Here is a 27302-nt window from a genome sequence, read left to right on the forward strand (position 1 = left end):
ATCCATGGGGGCGCTTCCTTCACAAGCCAGCCTCACTTTCCCCTCCAGTTCTTGTCCAGGACTTTGCTAGAGATAAAATGAGATAATATTTTGTTAAATGTTTCCAGATCCTTAAAGTGCCTTCTGAATGCTAACTGTTTTATTGTTATTCAGGGAAAGGAAAGGGAAGGGATTAAACATTTATTAAGCACCTAATGTGTACCAGGCTCTGTGCTTAAGTGCTTTGCAAATACTATCTCATTTGATGTTCCCAAACAATCCTTTGAAGGAGGTGCTGCTATTACAACAATTTTACATTTGAGGAAACTGAGGCAATCTGAGCTCACACATCCAGGAAGTGTCTGAGGCTGGACTTGAATTCAGGTTTTCCTGACTAAGGCCCCCTCTCACTGGAGGTGATCACGGAGGCCACATGGCTCTGTCGGGTCTGATGTAGAAGGTTCTTGCTGAGGCAGGGATTGGACCGGGCAGCCTCTAAAATCCCTTCCGTCCCTGGGAGTCTGTCATGTGGTTGGAGGCCTTAGAACCTCACTGTCCATCCATGGACTGCCAGGAGCCCGAAGGGCACTGAAAGGGAGACGGGGCGGGCACCAGGAGGCCGTAGAGTATTTCCAGTGTGGGTGATGAGCAAGCAGTGGGAGCAGGGAATTGTTTTGTATTCTTCTCTTTTTTTATTCTCTAGCGCCAGCTTTGCCACAAGGCCTTGAAGCGAATGAATTTTGGATACTTGAGGTTGTTGAAGTCTAGGAACCGTATGATTCCATAAGGAGGTTAGCTGGTCCCATGGTGGGCGAGGAATCAAAAATGGCGGCCCAAGAGCCCTCCAAGGGGGTCTCCCAGAAAGCCTCCCCCACCCCACATGAGATTAATGGCCCAACATGACTCCCAGATGGGCTCAGCCATGCCCTGATGGTGAGGGGCATACCTCGATGGAAAAGGACAGCGGTCCCAGAACTAAACCCGAGCCAGGATTTGTTGCAGCAACCTCTTGTCCTTCTCAAACTTCCAGTCCTTCCTCAGCTGCCTGTGTGGGCAAGGTTCCAAGCTTCATTTTCCCCATCCGGAAGAGCAATGGTTTGGAGGGATTATTCCCGAGATCCTTCCCTCCTCCAGGCCCTGTGATCCTCATGACCCTGAGTCATCGGGCAAAGCTGAAGTTGTGCTGGAGGAGGCAGGAGCGTGTGTTCTGGGAAGAATTCCAGCCAAGCTGCTTAGAATGGAGTTTGGGAAAGGGAGAAGCTTCGGCTCTCCGGCCTCGCGGAACAAGGGGTGACCAGGAAAATTCACTCGGGGTAACCGGTGTTCTGGTGAATTTTCCTGGGGACCTCCGGCCTCCAAGAAGTGCTTCTCAGATTTCCCGGGAAGGTTTGCCCTTCCAGCCACACAAAGCCCTTCCCCAGTTCCAGCTTCTTTCCAGTTCTTGGAGACCTGCTTGTCCCAGCTCAGTGATGCGCTGGAGGAAACATCAGGTCATCCTTTGTTCCAGCTGCCTAGCCCCAAAAACACAAGCCTGGGGGCCTAACAGACCCCCCGAGTCCGTCCCCTTCTTACCGAGGAGAAAAAGCCAGTCTTGGAGCAGGAGGTTCATTCCTTAGTTCATTCCTCTGGTGGCCAAACTCTGCCTCCTTCACTCCTCTGACCCAGGTGCCCCTCCATCCTCTGCCCGGGTCTGCTTTCAGGAACCCCTGACTTACTGCGTTGTGGGAAATCAGCTCCACCACCAGCCCCAGTCTGATCATCTGTGTGGCCATAAAGGGGCTTGGAGACAGAGGGACAGTGGGGCTGGCACCCTGAGCACGGGGCTCTCCTTCATAAGGGTGTGCACTCAAGCTGGGCTGTCTCTAAAGAGTTTGGCTGCATGACCTTCTGCACAACGTCGCCCACCCCGGGGGAAATCCGGGGCCGGACAGAAAGGGCTGTGGCTTTCACGGCCCTTCCCTTCCACAGTGTGAAGAGGGGAGAGTGACCATGTCCCAGCCGTCTCCCTGGCACTCGTCCCCTTCGTTCTCCAAGTCCGATGCACGTCAGGGGCAGGAGGCTCGAATCCTAGAACCTGGGTTCGAGTGTCAGCTCAGTCACTTCCTGGCTGTGTAATCCTGGGAAGATTAGTTTAACTCTCCAGGTCTCCGTTTCCTCATCTGTAAAACCAGGGGCCGACCTGGGTGACTTCTCCCTTCCCTTCTGGCTCTAAAAGTGGGATCCCATGACTCGACCGCCCTTGCCTTTTGGGCCTCGGATCAATATTTCCAAGTGAGTCATTCCCCAGAAACATTCGCAGAGTGCAGAATGACTTCCTGAGGAAGTGAGCCCTTCTGTGGGCCACAATGAGGCTCTGCAAACAGTCCTGGGAGAGGGGCTTCTTACCAGAGGGCTTGCTGACCCAGAACTCTCCTTGTTCTGGACTCCGCTGCCTTCTGGGAGCTTTTGTTTGAACTTGTAAGTGTCCGATCTTCCAATCCTGACCTTTCTTCTTAAGGAAACTCTTATTTCCGTATGACCAGGATGCTAATGAGAAGGTTTTACCTTTCTCTGGGGCTGGAATCAGAGCATCTTGGGGGCTGCACGACATTGAGCAAGTCGTGTTCCTGCGCTCCGGTTTCCTTCTGTGTACAATGAGTAGCTTGGCCTGGATGGTCTCCAAGGTGCCTTCCTCCTTAAAGTCCGTGATCCTTTGAGATGAATGGTGGGATAGGACGGTGGGTCAGAAGGTACCTGCTATAATGATAAAGTCCTTTGCAAAACTAAAAAAAAGGTTCTTCTCACCTTAATTGTGCCGGGGATTTGACGGCCTTAGCTCCACAGAAGTGAGGCCAGAAACGAGCCAGGTGGAGAGCCTGAAGAAAACCTTTACGCGTCACCAGCGTGTCTCGGGCTATCGGAACCTTCTGTGGCCTGCGGCCTCTGGCCTGGACCTGCCCGGAGCCCTCTCGCGCCTTCTTTTTCCATGGAATCGGGACCTGACTCCGGGGCAGCAGGTTTCCGCTGCCCAAGACCCGGCTCTGGAATGTGGGGGCTTTTCCTGCCGCGTGGGGGAAAGATCCGAGTTCCTACATCATCGGCTGGGTAGCTTGCTTGGGGGCGTTTCTGAACCCCTGTCCCGGAGCCCGCCTCTTACTGTGAGCATTCGGCTTGTTCTGGGCCAGTTTTCCCGAGTGTTTGGCATCGGGGGAAGAATTAGTGTAGACGCCCCTCTGGCCCGGCACTCCCTTGTCCCGCCCGGGTCACTTCCTCCCAAGGTTTCTGTCTGAGGGCGAGCAGGCCCCTCCAAGCCCCTGCCCTTTCCCTGGGGGACACTGACCCCCTTTGCTGGCGGGATGGCCACGGGAGGGCAGCTGAGAGAGCTCCTGCTCTCACAGTCACTGGAGACACAGAGGCCTGGCTGGGCCTTTTTAGATCCCTCCATCTGGATGCATTTTCTCCTTTGTTAGAATGTAAGCTCAGCGAGGGCAGGAAGGATTTCACTTTTGTCCGGGTACCTCAAGGTGCAGTAGGTCTGCCACATAATAGGTGCTTAATTATTGATGAATAAGCATCCATTAGGCACCTGATGTATGCCAGACATGCGCTAGACACTGGGGTACCACGACAAGGACAATGTTTGCTCTCAAAGAGCCTGCAGTCTATCAGGGGTGGTCCCCCACGCATTTACAAGTAGATGTAGAATGACCATATACAGAACGATGAGAAGGGAGTGAAATGGAGGCCTGGACATCACAGAGAAGGAAGAGAAGAGGGTCACACCCTCGAGGGACGTGAAGACCTGTCTTTGGAACATGATGTCATCGGTGATGGCAGATTCATGTAGAAATGGGGGCCGCTAAGTCCCCAGGGGCTGCATGTTGACTCAGCGTTCCAATGTTATATTATCTATGTTTTATTTATTTTGTTCAACGCAGTATTTATGAATTACATTTTAGTCTGTTTGGGTCCCAGTGGGGGTGGGCGGGTGTCGGATGTGAGAATGAAACAGCCACAGATGGAGAAGGAAGGGTCTCCCAGGAAGGAGGAGAACCAGCAGAGAGCAGCAGCATGAAGGCACAGAGAGGAGGCGCTGTCCAGGAGGAGAGAGGGTTAGATCCAGCGTGGAGAGATTGCTGGTGACCTTGGTGGGGAGAAAGGAGGGAGAAGGAGGAAAAGAAGGAAGGAAAAAGGGAAGGAAGGAGGGAGGGAAGGAAGGGAGGAAAGAAAGAAGGAAGGGAGGAAAGAAAGATAGAGGAAAGGAGGGAAGAAAGGAAGACTGGAGAGAAAAAAGGAGGAAGGGAGGGTATAAAAGGAAGAAAAGAAAAAGAGAGGGAAGGTAGTGTCCCTCAGTCTGCTCCCACAGAGCTCCCATTTGCTTCACTGCCCGGACCTGGCTGCTGGCCCCCAGTTGTCCACCTTTCCCCCTTCCTTTCTTTCCCTTCTCTAAGTCTCACTTCCCCAAACCCGCCAGCGTTCAGTGAAGCTGGAGAGACCATGGACACTTCCAGCCCCGAGCACAGCGGCCTCTCCGTGGCCGGGTTTCCTGGGCTTGCAGACCTGAGTCAGCCGCTCTGAGGCCCGACAGCTATTTTTAGGTTGCACTGGCCGGGGGGCCGGGGGTGTGATGTGCCGGGATTCTGGCGGCTCCTGCCTCCGGCCGCTTCCTCGGGCTGCGATCCTCCCCTGTGGTGGCCCCCTCCTATCCCACCCCTCCTTTGAGGGTCAGCCGGCTCCAGGCCTGCTGCACCCCTCCCCACCCCCACCCCCACACACTTCAGGAAGTCTCAGGCTAGCCCGGGCTGGAGGCTGGTCTGTCCCGTAAGCATCCATGGCTGTCCCTGCGCCTCATCAGGAAGAAGACCCCAAGCCTGCCCTGCTGTTTCCCAGCTTTGGGCCCGGCCTTTGGCCTCCCCTGCTTTAAGACCTTTGTCTGTAAGATGAGGAGACGGACTAAGAATGAAGATGGACGAGAGGGGACGCAGGGGCTCAGCCGGGAGGGGGAAAAGGCTCCCCCCGGCGCGGGTGATGATTGGGTGAAGGGCGCGGGAGCGTTTCATCGGGAGGAGTCTCAGGACGAACAGGGGCGCTGCTGGCAGGTGGGGGACACCCGTCATGGGGCGGGGGTCCGACTTGTTGTCTTGGGCCCAGAGAGCACGTGCCTGACGCATAGTCAGTCCTTTATGAATGCTTGTTGACTGACTACATGAGGGCAATAGGGGGAACACGCAAAGAAGCAAAACTAGACTGTGAGTAAGGAAAACCCGCCCCTCGCGGTGGGGGGGCCTTTGGGAAGGAGGAGTTCTGTGTCTTCCCGGGTGCGAAGCGGCTTCTCTTTACGCCTGAGCCAGCGGCCTCTGGGGTCTGGTCTGTCCCACATCCAACGTTCTGTGAGCGTCCCTGTGAGAGCCGCTCCCCGCGCCGAGCTGCCCCTCTCTGGTGACCTCACGGCAGAGGCAGGACGTGGGACTGACCCGCGTTCTTCAGGATTTCCTTTTCTTTCCTCCACTTGAGGGGGAAGCTCCCCTCCCCAGTGAGCAGCCGGCCCCCAATCTGCCCTCACAGTCTTAGAGACTTGCTGGGCCCTTGGAGGAGCCGGTAACTGGGGTCCCACGGAGGAGCCAGCGGCCGGGTCCCACCGCCAGGGCCCCGGGCAGGACTCGGCTCCGTGCTCTCCACTCCGAGAGCGTCCCTGTCCGTGGTACCGGCCACCCCCACCTTCCGCTCATAAATGTCAAGGAAAGCCGCAGCAATAGAAATAAACTGACTGTCAGTGCAACCTCGATGGGCTTCCTGGAGAGGGGGGCGGCGCCCAGCGCAGGAGCCGCGTGGGGCAGACCTTTCTCCGGAGAGCCCCCCGAGGGCCGACCCTGCCAGAGCTTGGACTGACCCCCCCTCACCCCGGTTTTGTCTTCTGTCCACAGATGCAGAGATCGAGAACGAGGCTGAGCGACTTCACCTGCCGACCCACGCGGCGCCATGGACCAGCCTCTGACGGTGAATTCTCTGGTGTGTGCCCGCTGTGCCCGCGGGGCGCTTTTAGAAAGGGGACCACTCACTTACACACTCACTTACATACTCACACACTCACACTCACACTCACGTGTATACTCACATGTACACATTCTCAGACACATCTACCCACATACCCTCACACACACATGCACTCATATACTCCTTTTTCTCTCGCACTCACACATGTACTTACCCACACTCACAACACATTCAGACTTAAACTCATTCTCTCTCACGTACTCACTTACAAACAACAACATGCACACTCACACATATACTTACAGACACTCACACACACTCAGACTTACACTCACATGCTCTTTCACACACTTAGACATATACTCACTCTTTCTCTCTCACAAACTCAAATGCACAGACACTCACACACACTCAGACTCACATACACACTCACACATCCTCACATATTGCACACTTATACACACACATAGGTTCACACACATACTCTCACATACTCTCTGTTTTTCTCTCTATCTCTCTGTGTGTGTGTCTCTCTGTCTCTCTGTGCCTCTCTATCTCTGCCTCTCTGTCTCTCTGTCTCTGTCTCTGTCTCTCTCTGTCTCTATTTCTCTCTCTGTCTCTCTGTCTCTGTCTCTGTCTCTCTCTCTCCGTCTTTGTCTTTCTGTCTCTGTCTCTCTGTCTCTCTCTCTGTCTCTCTGTCTCTGTCTCTCTATCTCTCTCTCTATCTCTCTCTGTGTCTCTCTGTGTCTCTCTCTATCTCTCTCTGTGTCTCTCTGTGTCTCTCTCTCTCTGTATCTCTCACTCTCTCTCACACACATACACACACACACCATACAAAAGCCCATGGCCATGGACCCCCCTTGCTCAGGCTGCCTCTCAAACCCCTCCGCAGCCACCTGGCATCCTCCCCATCTCCTCCTTTGAGGAAGTGATTAATCACAGCGCCGTCTCGCCAGGACTAAAAATAACTGGGCCGCTCTGCCGCATTCTGCACACATCTGGCCCCTCGTGGGGAGCGGGCTTTTGGGGGGCACTTTGGGCAGACGGACTTCAGTCCGAGTGAGAGTAAGTGCTGAGGACTCATGTCATTGGGGCCCTGGGAGAAGGTGATTTATGTATGGAAAGTCCGAACTGTCTGGTCCAGCAATCCAAGGACTACTTGGCTATTACCCAGCCTACCTTGGGGTCACTTTGGAAAGGAAGAGCCTGGAATCTTTCAGGGGGAAAGTGCAGTTCTCAGCACTGGGTCCAAAATATAACAAAGCGATGTCGTGGGGTCCCTGCCACATCTGGGCTGACTCTAAAGTTTCATTTCTCCTCCCAGAAAATGGCCCAATTTTTATTGAATTTCTAATTTCTCTTTAAGGATGATTTCCTGCCAATGTCCAGTCTGCAATGAGGATGTTGTGTGAAAAAAAAAAAAGAGCTTTTTAATTTAGAGCTTGGCAAAAGGCAGAGAGGCATAATGGAAAGATTGCACCACTTGGAGTCAGGAGAAACCTGGATTTAAATCTTACCTCAGATTCTTGATAGGTGTATAACCCTACATAAGCCACCTTCCTTCTGAGCCTCAACTTTCTCTTCTGTAAAATGGGGATAATAGTGTCTGCATTACTTATTTCTCAGGGTTATTGCAATCCTCAGATGATAAAAATTCCTATTTAGGACTTTGATTCCATTCAAAAATAAACTTCTTAAGGATGGGGGGTCTTACTTTTTTTCAATTCAATTTTATTCTTTTCAATGATCAAAAATCTATGTTTTATCCCTTCCTTTTCCTCTTGATCTCATTTGATAAAGAAAAACTTAAACACAAAATTTTATGGCCAGTTAACTAAAACAATCCTCCATGTGGTCCATGTTAAAAAAAAAAAAAAAGATGGTGTCTTCTGTGCCTGAATCCATGCCCCCTCTGCCAGGAGATGAGCCGCACACAGGCTTTCATTTTTGCCTCTATATCCCCAATACAGTACAGTTTGCACATAGTAGGCATTTAGTAAATTCTTGTTGACCTGAATTAAATTGGGATTTACATTGGAAAGCAATCTGGGAAAGGAGAGGATAAAAAAGCCTGTAGTACAAAAAGTATTTTCTCAGCCCCTTAAAGTGCCATCTAAAAAGTAGAGGAAAAGGTTCTAATGCATCAGGGAGGCTTGTTTCAGCGTGGCTGAGGCTCCTCAAACAGGAAGGATTGTGGGTTGCTGACAGCTAAGGTTGGATGTCACAGAGTACAGAAAGGAAGGAAGGAAATTGCATTTATTAAACACCTGCTACCTGCCAGGTTCTGTGCTAAACACTATATCCTATGAAGTAGATGCTCTTATTATCCTCATTTTATCATGAGGAAACTGAGGCAGACAGAAAGGAAGTAACAACTCAGAGTCACATGGTAGGAAGTGCCCGCAGCTATATTTCAATTCAGAGCTTCCTGATTTCAAGCCCAGTGCTCTCTCCGTTGCACCACCTGGACGTCCAGGTAAAGACAGCAGGTTTTCCTAGAAAAAAAGATAAATTAAGGGCCAGAGGACCTGGGTTCAAATTCTATTTCAGCCAGTCAGGGGGACTTTGGTAAATCCTAACCTCTCTCGGATAGCTGACGAGGGAGAAGTTCTGAGGTTCCTCCCTTCTTGCTTTGGATCTCTGGTCCCAGTGTCCTCCTCGGAGGCTCAGATGACTTTCCTAAAATGGCTTAATTCTTTCAAAGAATTCCAGCAGGTGTGAAGATAATATGTCATAGGAATGAGAACAAGAACACCAACAAGAATGACTGGCATTGGTTTGTTAAAGCTTAGACAGTGCATTACCCAAGTGTCTACATCTCATTTTAGCCTCATGATAGCCCTGTGAGCTAAGTACCCCATTTTGCAGATGAGAAAACTGAACCTCAAAGAGATTAAATGCCTTGGCCTTAATTACACCGAATTGGGGAAATCATAAGTAGCATTTGAACCCAGGCTTTTCTAGCTCCCTGTCCCCAGCACTCAGTGATTCAGTAAGCTGAGTGATTTGGGCCAAAGGGATAGCCCCAAGTAAAGAACTCTTCCTGAATGCTGATATAGTAAGACTCAGAAGAAATATTTAGTAAATATTTGCTGAATCCTCTGAAGCTCTTTGATATGGTATTTTTCTTCTACTGGGACAGCTTTTTGGACAAGCCAGGCAGGTTTAACCAGGGCTGACCATGGCACTCTGTACCACGGAATAAACATTTAGGAGCAGCACTTTCTCCCCACAGTAGTTTGCTAGGCCACACCACCCACTCCTCATTTCTCATCTGGCCCCATGCCATGAATTACTGGGTCCCATTGTCGCAAAGTCCCCTCGATTCAGAGGGATTTCTGGAAGCCCTCACCTAGCTCTCCTCATGGAGATTGAAAGGCTGGGGATCATTGGCTGGGCTAGACACTGGGGGTCCACTCAGCCCCGGGCAGCCTGCCTTCTATCTCATTCCTCCCCAGTAGTTTGTCTTGGTTGGAATCATTCCTGGTAATGCCTGTGAAGATCAAGTTAGCACTAATTTAAAGTCCTTGGTCTTTATTCTTGGTCTTTAAGGGTAGGAATGAATTAGATGGAAGCAGAATCTCCACGATCTCTCCTCTTTGTCTCCCGCCCAAAAGTGACCCTGGCTAGTCTTACTCCACCCCCTAGTCCCACCTACAGTTCTCTGTCTACACCAATTATCGAGCCAGCACAGAATAGTGGGAAGGGCTGTTTTCCAAGCATATGCTTATAGAGTATGTCCAATCGGTAATTAGCCTTAAATGCTCGGATCTCAGTGCATCAACTCAAGACTTTCAGCCCTCTACATCTCCTGCTTTCTTTTGTTTTAGAACACAGGTGGTCATGCCATCCCTGACTTCTCAGGGAGGTGGGAACCCCAAAAAGGAGGTGATCACAATGACTTTGTTTCCACTCGGAAGTAAGCTCCTTGAGGGCAGCGGCTGCTTCGTTTTTGTCTTTGAATTTTGGGGACTAGACTATCTTTGTTACCCAGAGTTCTTAGAGGCTTATTGAAGCGGAGCAGGTTGAATTTTGCATTGAGCTGTCACATTTCTAGGAGCAGGATTGTTAAAATAGGCAACACGGAGTTTCTGCTTTCAGCATCTCTATCAGTATCCTGGGCGAAGAATTAGAATTCCAGGGCTTTCTACCTAAAACCTGAGTGACCTCGAGCTAGAGGCCTCCAGAGGCCCTTCTAGCTGGAGATCTAGGGCTCTTGGTTGGAGCTGGGTGGGCTGACCTCCAAGCTCCAGCCCCGTGTCGAGCCTGCCTGGGGAGAAGGGTGGACGGCGGCTCATTCCTGGAGGTGCGCTATCCCCCAATAAGGGACCCCTGTTACTTTACAGAAAAAGTTAGCTGCCGGGCCGGACCACACCGACGCGTCCCTGAGTCCGGAGGAACGTGTCCGGGCCCTGAGCAAGCTGGGCTGCAACATCACCATCAATGAAGACATCACCCCGCGCCGCTACTTCCGATCGGGGGTGGAGATGGAGCGAATGGCGTCCGTGTACCTGGAGGAGGGAAACTTGGAAAATGCCTTTGTCCTCTATAATAAGTTTATCACGTAAGTCTCGTGTGCTTATCACCCAATGTCCTGGACTGAGTGTCTGTCACTGGCCAATTGTCACTTTGGGAGAATCCTCGTCGTGGTCTAGAGCCCCCATTTTTCTCCTGGTCTAGGGTGGCGGGGCGGGGGGGGGGGGAGCGGAGGGATGGATGAGGGGAGGGAGCCGGGCTCTCTCGGAAGGAGAGAATGGAGTACTCGGAGGTAGGGACAGCTTCATTTCCCCTTGTGTCTCTGGAGCCTAGCACACGTCAGAGTTTAATAATCGCTGATGGATGGATTTCTTGATACCCTGGAGCCAAATCCTGCCCCTGGCCCTCCCAGCTCTGTGACAAGTGTTTTAAGTTCTCTGGGACCAGGGGCAACAAGAATGATCATGATAACAGCCGACATTTATCTAGCACTCTGAGGTTCAGAAAGGGCCCTTCCTAGTATCTACTCACAACAGCCCTGGGAGGTATATGCCATTATTACCCCATTTTACTGATGGGGAAACCGAGGCAAACAAGAGCCACCCAACTAGTAGAGGAGGTTTAAAAGCTTGGGTGACCTTGGGAGGAAGCCTCATTACAAGTGTTGACCCGTCCCCTGGCTCATCTCCTGTTTTCTGCTGTTTTCTGGGAACTCACAGACCGGGGAGGAGGCGGCTTGAGAAGGGGGTGAGGAAAGTTATTTAGCAACAGCAGAAAAACAGGAAGCCTCACTCCCAGATCCTGCCAGAGGGGAAGGGGAAGGGGCTGCCCCTCTCTGCCCCGCTCCAGTCCCCCCTGCGCATCCAGAGGCTGGGAGCCTGGCAGATGGCCCTTCCTGTCCCCTGGGGACCAGCTTTCTGTTTCCCTGCATTTATCTCAGAAATGTTGGAAGAGGAGCCGTTCCCACCCCCTGCCTGGGGCTGCAGGTCCCCTCCCAGGAGGGTTTCTGAGGCAGAAATCACAAGCCCATAAAATCTTGTTGACTGTTCTGTGTGTTCCTGAAGAAGTGGGAAACACTCAGTCTGGGGGGGGAGGCCCCAAGTCAGCCCCTACTACTGAACCAACTGCCTCGGGCCCACGCCCGGCCTTGTTCCAACATTTCCTCTCCTCAGCAGACCCCAAAGGGTCCAGACAGGAGCAGGAGTGAATTAAGCATTCCCCCGTACACTTCTCCTTTCTCCACCAATGGCCTCCATCCCCGGCCGTCATGTAACATGGAGGGTCTCTTCTTTCCTCTTGCAGCCTGTTTGTAGAAAAGCTGCCCACTCACCGCGACTACCAGCAGTGCGCAATCCCCGAGAAACAGGACATCATGAAGGTATGGGAGGGGCTCCCCTGTCCGTGCGCCTCCCCTCCCTCACCCTGCCACCCAACCCCCTCCCACCCCAAAGTTCATTTTGGTCTTTATTTGGCCACTTAGTCTCCAGACATGGTCGTTGGTGGGGAGGAGCCACACCAAGATGGCCGCCATGGGACTCCTCAGTCGTGAGAGTGGGGGGCGGGAGCCATCCTTCCTCTAAGGGAATGAGCCTGGGACCCATTCCACGAGCCAGGGACCATCTTTTTGGCCATCTTGGATCATCGCTGGGGTCCGTCCTGGGAGGGCATGGGTGGGACACAGTTCCAGTGGTGGAGAGCTCTAAAAATCCTATATCTGAGGCCAAGTAGAGGCATTTTTGTCTATGAGGACCTGGCTTCAGAGCTGTTGGATGGGGTGATCCAAGATGGACGGACTAAGGCCTCCGCAGAAAGTGGGAGCGGATCTGACGGGGGGGACGGAGGCTGGGGACGGACTAAGGCCTCCTGCAGAAAGTGGGAGCGGATGTGATTGGGGGGACGGAGGCTGGGGACGGACTAAGGCCTCCCGCAGAAAGTGGGAGCGGATGTGATTGGGGGGACGGGGGCTGGGGACGGACTAAGGCCTCCACAGAAAGTGGGCGCAGATCTGATGGGGGGGATGGAGGCTGGGGACGGACTAAGGCTTCCCGCAGAAAGTGGGAGCGGATCTGATGGGAAGGATGGAGGCTGGGGATGGACTAAGGCCTCCCGCAGAAAGTGGGAGCGGATCTCACAGGGGGGACGGAGGCTGGGGACGGACTAAGGCCTCCCGCAGAAAGTGGGAGCGGATCTGACGAGGGGGACGGAGGCTGGGGACGGACTGAGGCCTCCCGCAGAAAGTGGGAGCGGATCTCACAGGGGGGACGGAGGCTGGGGACGGACTAAGGCCTCCCGCAGAAAGTGGGAGCGGATCTGACAGGGGGGACGGAGGCTGGGGACGGACTGAGGCCTCCCGCAGAAAGTGGGAGCGGATCTGATGGGGGGAGGGACAGAGGCTGGGGACGGACTAAGGCCTCCCGCAGAAAGTGGGAGCGGATGTGATGGGGGGGGACGGAGGCTGGGGACGGACTAAGGCCTCCCGCAGAAAGTGGGAGTGGATCTGATGGGAGGGATGGAGGCTGGGGACGGACTAAGGCCTCCCGCAGAAAGTGGGAGCGGATGTGATTGGGGGGGACAGAGGCTGGGGACGGACTAAGGCCTCCCGCAGAAAGTGGGAGCGGATCTGATGGGGGGACGGGGGCTGGGGACGGACTAAGGCTTCCCGCAGAAAGTGGGCGCGGATCTGATGGGGGGGACGGAGGCTGGGGACGGACGAAGGCCTCCCGCAGAAGGCCAGAACAGAGCTGGGTCTTGAAGACATTCAGAAGCTGGAGGAGGAAGGGAGCAGCCGGGCCCCCTCTCCTTTCTCCGCACTTTACAGTCTTCAGACAGTGACTCTGGGATGCTGAGTGACTGACTTGCTCAGCATCACATGGCCTGTGGGTGTCAGATGCAGGACCTGAACCCAAGACTTCTTACTTCCAAGGCCCCCTCTCACCAGTCGGGTCCTAAATGTAAATATGAAATAGCTTTATTTTTTCTTCTCTCTTAAATTCCCCCCAAGCTGCTCTTTTATGAAAGAGGTGGAAGTTCCCTAGTAGCCAGCCCCGGTAGAATAAGTGGCGTGTCTCCTTCCGTGTCCGACGGCCACGCCTCTGTCCATCCCAGCTGGATTTTCTGCAGGTGCCTTGGAGAGGAACGGAAACTTGCTACTCTGGGGAGAAACAGTGGCCTAGCGGGGAAAGAGCTGGCCTGGCTGGAAGTCTGCCTTTCCTTCTTGACGCGTGACGGTGTCCCTGGGAAACTAGCAGAAGCCCATCAGTGAAGGGGCTTCCTTGTCCCTTCCTGAAACCAGTGAAGACTTGAGTTGAGACCCTCCATGCTCCCACCCCAAGTTCCTTTGTCTAAACATTTTCAGCTAAAGCCAAGAGCCTTGTGTGCAGAACCAAACGCCGCAGGCCTGACTCTTGCCAAATAGAACACCCACCGCACTGGGAATCCAGGGTCTTGTGTTCAAATCCTAGCTCTGACACTTAATGGGCTTGTGACTTCGGAGAAGTCTGTTAATTCCCCAGCGACTCAGAATTCTGTGCTTTAAAACGAGGGGTTGGACCGGATGCCCTGGGATCCGTTTGGGATCTGGGATCGTGGAATCCTTAATCACTGGACCTGCTGGGTCTCGGTTTCCTCTATATAATAAGGAGTTTGGTTCTCTTCTAGCTCTTACGTGGCATTGTTTAGACCCTAAAGAAAGAATGATTGATTTTTCATTGTGCCATTTCCCTTGGTGTTTTTTGACTCACTCTGTTCCCCAGCTATTGATCTATAAGCTTCCTCCTGAAATCCCACTAATCGATATGTATATATTTTTAAAAGAAACTGAAGGAGATTGCCTTTCCAAGGACAGATGAATTGAAGAAGGATCTTTTAAAGAAATACAACGTAGAATACCAAGAATGCTTGCGGAGCAAAGTAAGTGGGACAGGCGTGTCGTTCGTTGTCTTTTTTCTGGGCCGCTTTCATTTCTGTGTGATGCATCTCTCAAATATCCCAGGCGTTCTGATGAAAAATTAACACCATGATGATGTCAAACGGCCATGAAAAATTCATGCTCCTATTCTCCAGGCGGAGCACTTCCTCCCGGCTGTGGTCTCTCCACCTCTCTGCTGCAGCTAATGAAGCAAAGTGTTACAATATGGATTTCTGGCCGTGATTTAAAGTGGATTCTTTGCCCTGTGTCTGCCCGCCTGGCGGGGGGGCAGAGGAAGCTCTTGGCCAGCAGATCAATGGAGAGAAACAGACCTGGGGCCGGAATATATTGGGTCACAGGATGGGGCTCAGAATCTTGGCTCAGGCCACCAATGGGTGGCTCGGGATTTAACAGGGGTGGCCCCAAGATTGGGCGTTGGGCCCTCTTTTATCTCTCTGGCTTTTGGATCTTGTGGCCCTGCTTCCCATATTGCCTAAAATCATCCCTTCCAGCAGGGAATGTCTATATTTTTAAGACCCTTCTCTAGAGAGGAACCTAGCCCCAACAGAGAAGGAAAGAGGAAGAGAATGGCCCATACCCAAGACCCAGACTTTACAACATGAATCTGCCTCATTTTCTTTCACATTTTTGCAAACACCTGCTCTGTCTTGCTTGTCTCTTTTGCTTCATCCTGGCTCTTAAGTGCCATTTTTACATGGCAGCCCATTGGTATTGGCTTTGGAAGTGGCTGACCTGGACACTGTCAGCCAGTCACAGGCATTTATTAAGCACCTACTTTGTGCAAGGTGATTGACGTGAAAATACAAAAGCAAAATACTTCCTGACTTCAGAGAGCTTATTCCTATCAAGGGCATGTACCTATGCAGACATACAGAAATTTGAATATATAAGGTGGGAAGGAGGGGAAAAAGCACTAGCAACCGGAAAGACTGGGGTTGAGTGTTAAAGGAGGCTGGGATTCTGAGAGGTGGAGGTTCGGGGAAATTGGATAGGAAGGAGACCAAATAAAGCCACGGAGGTGAAGCCTCTAGGTGGGAAGCATTGGTAGGACAGTAGGATAGGACCGGGGTGTGTGTGAGCAGAGTAGGGAGTAGTAAGATTGGAAAGGTCAAGGTGCGGCCAGGTCCTACCCAGCTTGAAATGCCAAAAGGACAGGTTAAGTCCGGTCTGTAGGAAGCCCCTGGAGGCTCGCTGGCTAATGACTTTGGGAGGTGTGGGGAGATTAAGCAGGAGAATAAGAGGAAGAACCTGAGACAAGGAGACCAATGAGGAGGCTGAGAGTCTAAGAGCAAGGTGGCGGGCCGGAGCTGTCCAGGGAAGAGAAGACAGACCGCCAAAAATGAGAAGAAAGGAGAGGAGAGGATGTGGGCAGCCCTGCCAGCCAGAGGAGAGAATGTCTTTCAGTCTAAAGGTTCACAGACTGCCCCAGTGAATTATTATATGACCTGAGCAAGTCATTTCTGAGGCTTTCCCGGGGCTGTTGGGATGCATGTCCTCTAGGCCCCTTCTACCTCAAAATTTAAATTAGTTAAAAAATATTTATTAAATGGTTTCTGTGTGTCTAAGCACTTTACAAATAGCATTTCATTGATCCTCACAATAATTCTGGAAAGTTGGTGTTATTATGATTCCCATTTTGCAGCTGAGAAAACTGAGGCCGACAGAGGTTAAGTGTCCTGCCCTGGACAACAAGCTATTAAGTATCTGAGGTCAGCTTTGAACTTCTTAATCCTGATCCTGGTCTCCTGACTGCTTTCCATGAACAAGACACTATGACTCGGTTCTGGACGTTTTTTCCTGGCTCACCCCCAGGCCTTGAACACTATTTTCTCCATTATGACTACTGACCTATCTGGCTTCCTTTAAGTGCCCATTAAAAGCCCACCTTCCACAAGAAGCCTTCCCCATCCCTCTTGCCCTCTTTCGGTTTATTTTTCCTATTTATTTTGTATATATCTTGCCATATGTTTATGTAGGTACATATAGTTGTTTGCATGTTGTCTCCCTCATTAGATTGTCAGTTCCTTGGGACCAGAGATTGTCTTTTGACTTTATATTCCTATCACTTAGCACAGTTCCTGGCATAAAGTAGGCACTCAATAAATGTTCCTTAATTCATTGAATCCAAGGTCATCTTCACTGTGCCATCAAACTGCCTCAAATCTCTGATCTAGTGCTTTGTCCTGTGACTTCCTGGATCCTGACATTAGGTTTGAGGTAGTAAAGCCAGAGAAAAATCAGTCAATCAAAACGCATTTATTATATGCTTATTGCATATCTGCCTCCATGCTGAGTGCCATGGATACAAAATAAAGTCAAAACTAGCCCCAGAGGAGTTTCTTTATATTATGGGTCCCTACAAGATTCACAGGGAGTCAATACAAGGGGATCTTAGAGAAGACTGGCAGAGGGAAGTGCTGAGAAGCCACTCCAGATTCTCACGACTTTCGTGGCTACATGATCCTCTCGGAATCAGCCCTTGTGTGAAGAAAGTTCCTGGGCCCTCAGCAAAGCAGTTCCCCATCTCTCCCTCAGTTTCCTTATCTGTAAAATGAATCAGGGTTAGGCTCATTGCCTTCCAGCTCTATATGTGTACTGCTGGAACCCCTCTTATAATTTGAGTGTTGCAAATACTTTGCCACGTGTTTCTGAAGTTTGCTCTTCCCCTCCTTGCCCAAAAGAATCCCAAATACCCGTGTTCCCTGGTGCGGTCATTGCATTTGGGACACCTGCTTAGGAAAGTGCTGGCAATGCCTTTGTTTCAGAACAAATACAAAGCAGATGTGCTCAGGAAGCTGGAGCACCAGCGGTTGATAGAGGCGGAGAAGCAGCGGATTGCGCAGATGCGGCGGCAACAGCTGGAGACCGAGCAGTTCAACTTCTTCGAGGACCAGCTCCGGAAGCAAGAGCTGGCCCGAGACCAGCTGCGCAGCCAGGAGGCCCCGGCGCTGTCCGAGCAGACTGACGGCAATGCTCTGCCTTGCTTCGGCCCCCACCAGAACAGCCACTCCCTCTTTTCCGAGCTAGCCCCTAAAAACGATGTGCCAACATATGCTGGCCAGTCGCCACCGGTGAACAGGGCGTTGAAACCAGCCGCCACGCTGAGCGCTGTCCAGAGTAAGTCTTCCCTGGTGCACTGTCAAGCTTGACCATTGGTGCCATGTTTATGAGCCTTTGGGTGGGAAGTTTGCAGGATCCCCTTTCAAACATATCTTTATTTCCATGGTCTGTGCCTGAGGTGTCAATCACAGACCAGATTAAAATATAATTGGGAAACATTTAACAAAACAAATAAAAGCCCAGTAGGACACAAATATGTTAATATGTGATTTTCTAAGTTATTCATTATGTGGTGGCTGGAATCCTTTAGATGTAGTTTAGTGGCCCTCTTTTTATTGTATTTTGACACCTTTGGTGGTGGCTGATCATTTAATAGTAGCAGTTACTCTATGGTGGTAATGTTTCAAGAAGTGCCTTTTATCAGGTTGTGGACTACAATCACTGTAATGACTAGATAATTTTAAATTAAATACTTTTACTTGAATCTGGTTCTGGCCTTTTTTCTCTTTACCTGTCTCCAGATTTTGGCTTTACCAGCCCATTTTCTAGTTTCCCAACTGGGCATTGTCTCCTCCCTCCACATGTTTGAAATGCCCTCCATTTTCATCTAGTTCTTAGAACTGTTGATGCTCTTTAAGGCTCTTAAGCCTTTAAGGCTCAGCTCATGGACCACTTCCTACAGGAAGATTTTGCTGATAGCCCTATGTAAGATTAATCTAGGTTCTGAATTTGCATTTCAACAGCCATAGTCTTAGAGAGGGTAGGAACAAGTTTATTACTGCTCAGAACCTTGATTTAAATAAGCCATAAGGGAAGTCAAAGCTCATAGCACAAAGGTAATACACAATTAACAAACACAGTGATAACAAACAAATAACATATAACATACATCATCACCGCTCTGAGGAAGCACCGACATCTGAATTCCTTGATTGGGAAGACTCACATCTCTAGTGATATTCAGTCTCTAGTGGAAGCCATTGCTAGGCAAGTTGTACAAGACTTCTTAGCCTGAATCCTTCAGGCTCCTTTCCACTAAGGAGTGTTTATAGCCTGAGAACAAAGAGGACATTATGTCTTCTCTTTTGATCTATGACTCTTGAGAAGTAGCAGCCTCCCAGGTACAAGCTTCTCCATCACAAGAGGCCCACCCAGGAGAATATTTGTTCATTCCTTTAGGGGGATTTTGTTTACTCAAGGAACTGACTAGGTTCTGGAGTAAACACAGGCCTGCAATAAAGAATACTCTTTGATTAATAGAACTTCTTTGTGCTTTCCTGGTATTCCATCAGATAACTATAAATGCGTTCTCATGTTCTCAGCAAAAAGTTCCACAAAAGGCATGGCTGAGACTCACTTCAGATTCCTTACTCACTAGGATTCCTTACACCCTCCTCATCAGTACACACTCATTCTTTCTTTCCTTTCACTGCTTTCTGGTTTTCTTCCACTACTCAGCTATTGTATCCCTCAGTAGAAAGAAAATTCCTTAAGGGAAGGGATTGTTCTTTGTCTCTCCAGTACTTGTATAATGGCTGGGAATAGGGAACACTTAAGATTTGCTTCTTGAATTGCAATGATTTGAGTCCCAGAAAGTCTCTTGCTTAAGAGTTTCCTCTCTCTTGGCTCTTAGCTCTGTGGCATCTTGAACCCAAAATGTCACAGGTCCAGAGGGAAATGGGTCTGGGCTTTGCCTTGGATACCCACTCCCTGCATTCTGCTCCCAAGAGGGTTCCAGGGGGGCAGCTAGAAGGGGCAGTGCATTGAGCATCAGCTTGAAGTCAGGAGGATCTGAATTCAAATCTGGCCTCAGACACTTAACACTTCCTAGCTGTGTGACCCTGGGCAAGTCACTTAAACCCAATTGTCTCATGGGAAAAAAAAAAGATAAAAAAAACTATCAAGGGTGGCCTTGAGCTCCGTGTCTCTCCTTGCCTCTTTCAGACCTGGTGGTCGAGGGCCTGCGCTGTGTCCTGATGCCCAAGGATCTTTGTCACCGGTTCCTTCTCTTGGCTGAGTCAAACACAGTGAGGGGCATAGAAACCTGTGGAATTCTCTGTGGAAAACTGGTACGTGAGCTTCAGGCTTTAGTCCTTCCAGGCTGAAGCCCTTTAGTCCTAGGCTTCAGTGTGGCAAAGTAGGCAATAATGAATGCTGTTCTCAAAGGCTGGCAAAATGCCCCCGTGGATTTCCTTAGCTGATTGTGCCTCGGCTCCTCCGGGGGGTTGGCATCGGCTCAGTTCACACGCTCCCTCTCAGCAACCAGATTCCCCACCCCCTTGCCTGTCTCCCATGCTGTTGGGCTCCCCCACACCCTCCCAGGAGATGCCCTCAGGGTGGGGCAGTGCACAGTCCACTGTGCTGGAGACGGTTCTTGGGTTCTCCTGATATTCCCAGGATTCCACTGGGCCTTACATGTGTCCTCTGGTTTTGTGGGTTGGACCAGAGCGTGGCAGTTCATTGCCGTCAGTGCTATATCGTGGGTCCAGGAAGCCAGATTGAGAGCTAAGAGAAAGCATGGAGGTAGGCTGGTCCAGAAAAGCTGACGAGGGCCTAGATCCATGTTCTGTGACCTTTAACCACACGCTCAATGGTGTCTCCTGCAGACTCGAGATCTCTTACCATATCTTTAAGACCACATCTTCAAAACAGGCGAGCCAAGATTTCATGGCTGCTTCACAGGGTCCGCTGTGGGGACGACCACTGAGCCTGGTGCTACTGATGATAGGACCCTGGCTCTAGGCCTAAAAGGGACCCCAAAGCCGTCCGATCCAATCTTCTCATTTTACAGAAAAGGAAACTGAGACCTAATGATTTACCCAAAGTTACACAGGGAGTGGCAAAGCCAGAATTTGAACCCAGAACCTGAGTTTAAAGCTATTATTCTTTCTATTGTCAACTCAGTGGCCATTAGCCAAGGAAAGCTGAGTATTAGCTCCCTTTCCCTTGCTCTCTGCCAGTCCCTGCAGAAACAGAAGGGCAGCCCTTGGAACAGAGGCAGTGATGAATTTTTCTTGGTTCTGTGTCTTGCTGTGCCTGAAGAATTCTTCCTAAAGCGGCCGGCCTCCTAGTGAAGGGCCGCTCTGATCCGGCCGAGGCCGGCCCTCGGGAAGCAGCCCGGGCCGCACCTGTCACCTGGTCCCATCAAGGAAGTGTCAGAGGCAGAGCCCAGTCCAAGTCCCTTTCTCTGTCCAGGAAGCCGAAGCACCTGTGCGTGCCCCACGGTGCCCACTGTGCCCTTCCCTTGGGCACTTCCTGGGCTGGGGTCTGCCTTTGTCCGGGGACAGGGTTCCCCAGGGAGATGATGCTCCTTCCCGTCCTGGGTGCTAACTGATGCTTACCTTCTCCCTGACCTTCTCCCAGACGCACAACGAGTTTACAATCACCCACGTCATCGTGCCCAAGCAGTCGGCCGGCCCGGACTACTGTGACGTGGCCAACGTGGAGGAGCTCTTCAGCGTCCAGGACCAGCACAGCCTCCTCACCCTGGGATGGATCCATGTAAGTTCCGCCCCACCCCACCCCTTTCCAGGGGCTTGTCTGCCGCTTTGCCCAGGGGACGTGATGACAAGAGCACAGCCTCCTTCTTTGGGTTCCCACACTGATTATTTAAATGCAAATACGGGGCACATACAAGTGCCCCATAGCTGGAAGAGCCTCGATGTCAAGAAAGGCCTGGATTCGAATTCCACCCCATACATTTATCGCCCAAGAGAGCCTAGACAAGTCCCCTAACTGCTGCCAGCTTCTTCCTCCGTCAGGGATGGGGGGGGGTTCTGGCCCTCACAGGCAGGTTCAGAACCTCAGAGACTGTTCTCTGTTCTGAACCCTGACACTCATGCCCGACAAATAATGATCCAGATGACCTGCTCCAGAAAATGGGACCCCGCTCTTCCTCCTGCATTTATTCAGTCCACGTAAATGGCCAGTTTAATCGAGTCTGGCCTCCACGTGGTCAAGGATGACCTGAAAAATCAGTCTGATGCATGAAAATATTAACAAGAATCAAGCTTTCCCGAATGCCAGGGTCTGCTTTAGGAGGCAAGGAGTCCTCCCTCAGGAGAGCTCTTCTCCCTTTTAAAAGGTGGGCTATTAAACAGCTCCTGCCATTGAGGATTTATTCAGGTCCAGTTTGTAGATTCTGGGATGCTAACTGACCTTCCAGAAGACCGGAAGACCCGGCTGTAATGTTGGAAAACAGCTCCGGGTCCATCTGGCAGAGCCCCCTTATTTTCAGAGCAGGAAACTGAGGCCCAGGGCAGTGTCTCTCCAAGTCGCATAGGCAGTAAGCAGCAGACAAAGAACTTAAATAAACTGGTCCCTTGAGTGTGTTGGAAGTGAATGTGTCGTGAATGAATGGCCAGCCTGTTCGCTGAGGATCAGATCTTGGTGAGACAGAGGCCTCGAGGATGGCAGTTCCTGCAGAAAGGGGCTGTCGTCAGGAGCTTCTCCTCCACGGGCCGAAGGAGGCGGGTTCCTAAAGTGCTTCCGTCCTCACTTGTGTCCGACGCATTTCCGATGCAGAGTTTTTCTCTGCTGACTGCAAAGATAAGCCGGCTTTGCCCTTCATCCCCTGGGTGAAAGATAAAGCCCTCGGGAAGTCCTGGGCGACTTCTTCAAGGGGCAGTCAGCAGAGACCCTGACTGGCCTTGTCCCCCGAGGAAACGGGCCTGGCAGCGGCATTCCCGTCCAAATGGCCCGGCAGCGGCATTCCCGTCCAAATGGCCCGGCAGCGGCATTCCCGTCCAAAGGCCGCGTGGCCCCTTGGAGGAGAAGGTGTGTGCGATGAGCCGCCCGGGATCGCCCCCCAGACAAGGTGGCCCTTTGCATTCGATCCTGAGCCAAAGGGAGCCTTACTACCGGGGCCTGTCAAGTCCACAGAAAAGATAGAAAGCCCTGGATGCGTTTCCCACCATGAAAAAGAGGGTCGGGTTTTTTCCTTCCCATCCTGTGATTTTTCTTCGAGATTCCTACATGTTACCTCAAGTCATCTTGGGGAAGTGGGGACGCGGGGGGACGTGCTGAGGTGGGCGTCTCTCCGAGACAAAGAACGAATAGCGGTCGTCCCAAACAATCAGTGCTTGACTTCTGGATTTAATAGTAAATAAAATCACTGGGGGCCAGTTTGTGACCCCCAAAGATGAGGAATAAAGGAGAGGGGGCCCTCGCATGAACGTCGAGGGGCCTAGCTCAACTGTTTTCCTTAAGTTCAAGGCTTTCAGCCGATTTCAGTAAAGCAGAACCTGACTAACGGCACCAGGCCGACGCTGCTCGGGGTGAACATCAGTGAGAAGCTGCCTCCCTCGCGGGGCTCCTTCCTTCACATCAGCCAGTTCAAGCAGTAAGGAGGCGGTCTCCGTGGAGACCCCTTCTAGGAAGGAGGGAGTGTTTGGATTTCAGCCTGTCCCGGGGTATAAGAGTATCAGGGCCTTTGAGAGTTTCTGAAGTGAATACAAAATACGGCACTTACCTTAGGGTATCGGGTCCTGGTGATCCAGCTGTAAAAGGATCCCCGGGGATCCAGCCATAAAAGGATCCAGTGACCCTGCTCACTGCTTAGGGTCCCAAAGTTCATCGCCCGACCCCACAAATTCCCTGTGGCCATTCATTCATGACACATAAAGGAAAGCTTTACACACACTGAAGGGACCAGTTTATTTAAATTCTTTGTCTGCTGTTTACTGCCTATGTGACTTGGATAGACACTGCCCTGTGCCTCAGTTTCCTGCTCTGAAAATAAGGGGGCCTCTGCCAGATGGACCCGGAGCTATTTTCCAAATTACAGCCGGGTCTTCTGGAAGGTCAGTTAGCATCCCAGAATCTATATGGCTGACAAAAGCTCCCTAGTCCCAGCTACAGGAAGTGAGGAGGAGACTGAGGAAAAAAGGAAACCAGAGGGGCAACTAGGAGAGGGCCGGGGAGCCTTGAGGAGTCCTGTCCAGCAGAAGTCCAGTGACTGTCTCCAGAATGCAGCTGTGTCTGTTCCAGTCCTGGGGACGCCCATTGATCAGATGTGCTCCATAGCCCCTGGACCTGCTGGGAGCTCGGGCTCCTCTCCTGGAGGGCGGGAGGGAGGAATTGTGGTGGGGACGCCCATTGCTCAGATGCGTCCCATAGCCCCTGGGACCTGCTGGGAGCTCAGGCTCCTCTCCTGGAGGGCGGGAGGGAGGAATTGTGGCGGGGACGCCCATTGCTCAGATGCGCTCCGTAGCCCCTGGACCTGCTGGGAGCTCGGGCTCCTCTCTTGGAGGCGGGAGGGAGGATTCCCTTGGGGAATCGGTTCCTTTTCCCATAAGGATGCAGACCAGGAATGGGCTTCTCGGAGCTTTCCCCGGGGCGGACCCAGCCTCAGAGCAAAGGAAGGTGGGCTCTTCCTGGGCAGGCTCCCCCCCCTCTCTCCGCAGACGCACCCCACGCAGACGGCCTTCCTGTCCAGCGTGGACCTCCACACGCACTGCTCCTACCAGCTCATGCTGCCCGAAGCCATCGCCATCGTCTGCTCGCCCAAACATAACGAGTGAGTCTGGGAGCCCCGGGGGCCTCGGAGGCTGGCTCCCCTCGCGTCAGAGGCCAGGAGTAGGAGGCTCAGAGGGCTCGGCCGGGGGCTGCGCCCCCCCTTTTTCTGCATAAGGCTTCCGGGGCACGGACCGAACTTCGACTCTGACCTCTGACACGTCCTCCCTGGGTGACCTTAGGCGTGGGGGAAGGAGAGAAAGGAACAAGCACTTGTTAAGTACTTACTGCACGCTGGGCATTGGGCCAAGTGCTTTACAATCTTTCTCATTTGATCCTACAGTAACTCTGAGAGACTGGTGTATACCCATTTTATGGTTGAGAAAATTGAGGCAAATAAAAGTTAGTCTTGCTCCTGGCTGCACAGCTAGGAAGCGTCCGAGTGACTTGAACTCAGGTCTTCCCTACTCCGAGCCCAGCTCTTTCCTCTGGGCCCAGCCTCAATTTCCTTTTCTGTACAATGAAGCAGCGGGTCTAGTCTCTAACAGCCCTAGGTCGGACCCCAGGGGCCACAAAGGGCGCTCTCTTCTGAGCGGACATCTCTGAATGAGATGGGCCCCCAGCACCTTCTGAGAGGGAGGGAGGGAGGGGGGGACTCCGACCTTCCTTCTGCCCGGAAGGACCTGCCCATGTCCACGGCAGTCTGTTAGCCTGGAGCTCCCTAGTTCCGGGCAGTGTGCCCAACATGGAAAACCTCGGAAAGGTAGGACAGCCCCCCCCCCACTGAGAGCTTTCCGGGGCAGACTCCGGCCTGGGCACCGGGGACAAGCGGCCCCCGCCCGGAGAGGCCGTGCCTGGGAACGGGTTTCTCTCCTTCCAGCACGGGCATCTTCCGACTCACCAACGCCGGGATGCTGGAGGTGTCGGCCTGTAAGAAGAAGGGCTTCCATCCCCACACCAAGGACCCCAGGCTGTTCAGTGTAAGCGGAGGCCGATTCCCTTCGGGGGGACGGGATGTGGGAGCCGCGGGACCGGGATTCAGACGGAGCCCCGGGCCCTTTCCCACGGGCCCCCAGCCTGTGCCCTCCTCTCTCTGTGTTTCTATACCCGGGGCCATAAATGTCTGCAGTGACGGGGGTTGCCGTGGGAGAAGTTTAAGGCCGCGGCCGGCCTGAGAGCCAGAGGAGCTGTTGGGCTGCACTGGCAGAGGGAGCGTCTCCCCCTCCCCCCCGGGGGAGGTCCAGGACCTGCTCCAGATCGCTGATCTGCAGAGATCCAGGCTTTTCTGTAGCATCCAGCCCCCCTCGGGGATCTGTAAATCGGAGGAGCCCAGCCAGGGCCCCCAGATCCCCGGCCTCTCTTCTTCGCTGTGATCTGGGATAATCCCGGACCTCAGAAAGATGGCCCTTCCCTACAGGACCCCATCCGGTCAGCCCAGTCAGTTCTCCCAGCATCGCTCAGGTGGAGGCCCAACCCCCACCCGAGGAGCCATCTCCCTGCAATCCTTCGTCCACATCTGCCTCTATTTTTTGGTAGAAATAAGGAAACCTTGTAAGGAGAGCCCCCACATACTTACTCCCCTTCACGGTCACCCTTTTAATAAAAACCGACTTATTGGTGAGTCCCTCACGGGTCCAAACCCAGGATCCCTGCAGAGAAGAGCAGTGATAAATGTTAAAAGAGCATCACATCCTCCTAATCGAGTCGTTTTCCTCACAGACGTGCAAGCACGTGGTGGGCCGAGACATAAGCATCACGGTGCTGGACCTGAGGTGATGAGCCCCGAAGACGGACGCCCTGGCCCTCGCCGACGCGTGGCTGCCAGACTTTCTTAAGAAGTTTTCAGAACTGACGTTTTATATTTATACATTTTAGATCAGATGGTTTGATATTTATTGCTTTCACACACTTTGCCGTTTTCTTTGGGGAACGTTCCAACTCGAGACAGAACTCATGGTGACGGTCAACTGGAATCTCCTCGTGTACCAAAAATAATAAATCGAGTTGCACCCAGCACCCGGTGGTTGGGATTTGCGTGAGAGTCGTCAGAAGCTTGGGTGTTTTCACTGGGGTCTTGGATTTCTCCCCCTCTCCTTGAGAGAGGGCTAAACAAACACTTAAATGAAATTTTTGAGTGAATATTTTGAAGAGACCTCCCATTTAGCTGGTGTGGCGGGTACCGTGATGTTGTTCTGGTACCATTTGCTCAATCTTTGCCTTCTGTGTGTCCATATTGTGGCTCATACTATCCAAGGGATATATCTCTAAAAAGAGACACTCATCCATATTTATGGATTTAATGGAAGAAGTGCAAACCTCATCAAGAGATGGGGTTCAAAGAGAAATAAAGAGGGTAAGAGAAAATGTTTGGATGAAATGGTAACGTCAGATTCTGGAGAACCACCATGTTAGCAGATGAAGGAAAGGAGAATGGAGAAGAAGGGCAGATTGAGGAAAACGCTTACAGCCTCAGATATACATATAACCGCACACGGACTAAGTAGTCGTTAGTCTAGCAGTCATTCAGGAAGCAAAGATTAAGCACCTACTATGTTCCAGGCACTGTGCGGGGCACTTCCACATCACAACTTTCCCCACTGCAGTTTTGATACATCACATTTTGGCAGAAGAAATTAAGTGGGAATTTGGGCGGGGGGAGGTTTGCAAACCTGCAGATGACCAGAAAAGGCCAGCAAATGATACTGAAAAAACTCAGAAATTCAGAAATGTACAAAATTTACACATAATATTCTATAATATCAACATATTTTATCCTTTAATACATAATAATTCAGAACTCTGGTATGAAGGGAGGACAAAAAAACCTTTATGTGCATTTTCTAGCTCGAGGGGACGCTACACCTGTAACCCCCACAATGTGGAAGGGACCTCTGTAATTAGCAAGGTCGCCTTTAATTTCAAATTTAATTTTAAAACAAGCAGGTAAATGTGAGCTCAGAGCTACCACCAAAATTTGATGAAATAGGACGTAGGAATAGCATATGATAATGGAAGAGGATCCCATGTTCTGGAAAAACAAACAGATTTAACAGAAAGGGTGAGGGAGGGGCTGTATTGAAGCTGGGCATGAATGGAACTGGAGGTGGAAGCAAGATGGAGAGTGTTTGGGGGAGGATCAAAGGGCTTTCTTCTTCTGCAAGAACAATCTTCACCGACAGATGGAGGGGAGGGACTTTGTCCTTCAGGGATGGTGGGCTTTCAAGTCTTCGATGGGCCTCCATATAGCAGAGGGAAGAGACTGGTTCTGCTTAGCTTCTATGTAAGAACCAGAACTCAATAAAAGTTGCAAGGATGAGATAGATTCAATTTAAAGAAAAGTTCCTAGTAATTAGAGAAGTCCCAAGTGGGATGGAGGCTTCCAGTGGTGTCTGGGAAGTGGGATGGAGGCCTCCCCAGGCAGGGTGGGTCTTCA

At 51.7% G+C, this 27302-nt stretch overlaps 1 protein-coding gene across 1 annotated transcript in view; it reads left to right on the top strand.

The window, feature by feature from the left end:
- The window catches only part of STAMBPL1 (STAM binding protein like 1), a 37006-nt gene extending 11121 nt beyond the window's left edge, over nt 1-25885 (top strand). The window contains exons 2-11 of the mRNA XM_051982661.1: nt 5883-5967; nt 10299-10516; nt 11731-11806; nt 14242-14337; nt 17122-17473; nt 19361-19485; nt 20780-20917; nt 23821-23933; nt 24750-24849; nt 25589-25885. Of these exons, the coding sequence (XP_051838621.1) occupies nt 5938-5967; nt 10299-10516; nt 11731-11806; nt 14242-14337; nt 17122-17473; nt 19361-19485; nt 20780-20917; nt 23821-23933; nt 24750-24849; nt 25589-25645 (1305 nt within the window). The 5' untranslated portion in view covers nt 5883-5937 and the 3' untranslated portion in view covers nt 25646-25885. The remainder of the gene's footprint in view (nt 1-5882; nt 5968-10298; nt 10517-11730; nt 11807-14241; nt 14338-17121; nt 17474-19360; nt 19486-20779; nt 20918-23820; nt 23934-24749; nt 24850-25588) is intronic.
- The last annotated feature ends 1417 nt before the right edge of the window (nt 25886-27302 follow it).

Source organism: Antechinus flavipes, chromosome 2 (genome assembly GCF_016432865.1).
Source record: "Antechinus flavipes isolate AdamAnt ecotype Samford, QLD, Australia chromosome 2, AdamAnt_v2, whole genome shotgun sequence".
NCBI lineage: Eukaryota > Metazoa > Chordata > Mammalia > Dasyuromorphia > Dasyuridae > Antechinus > Antechinus flavipes.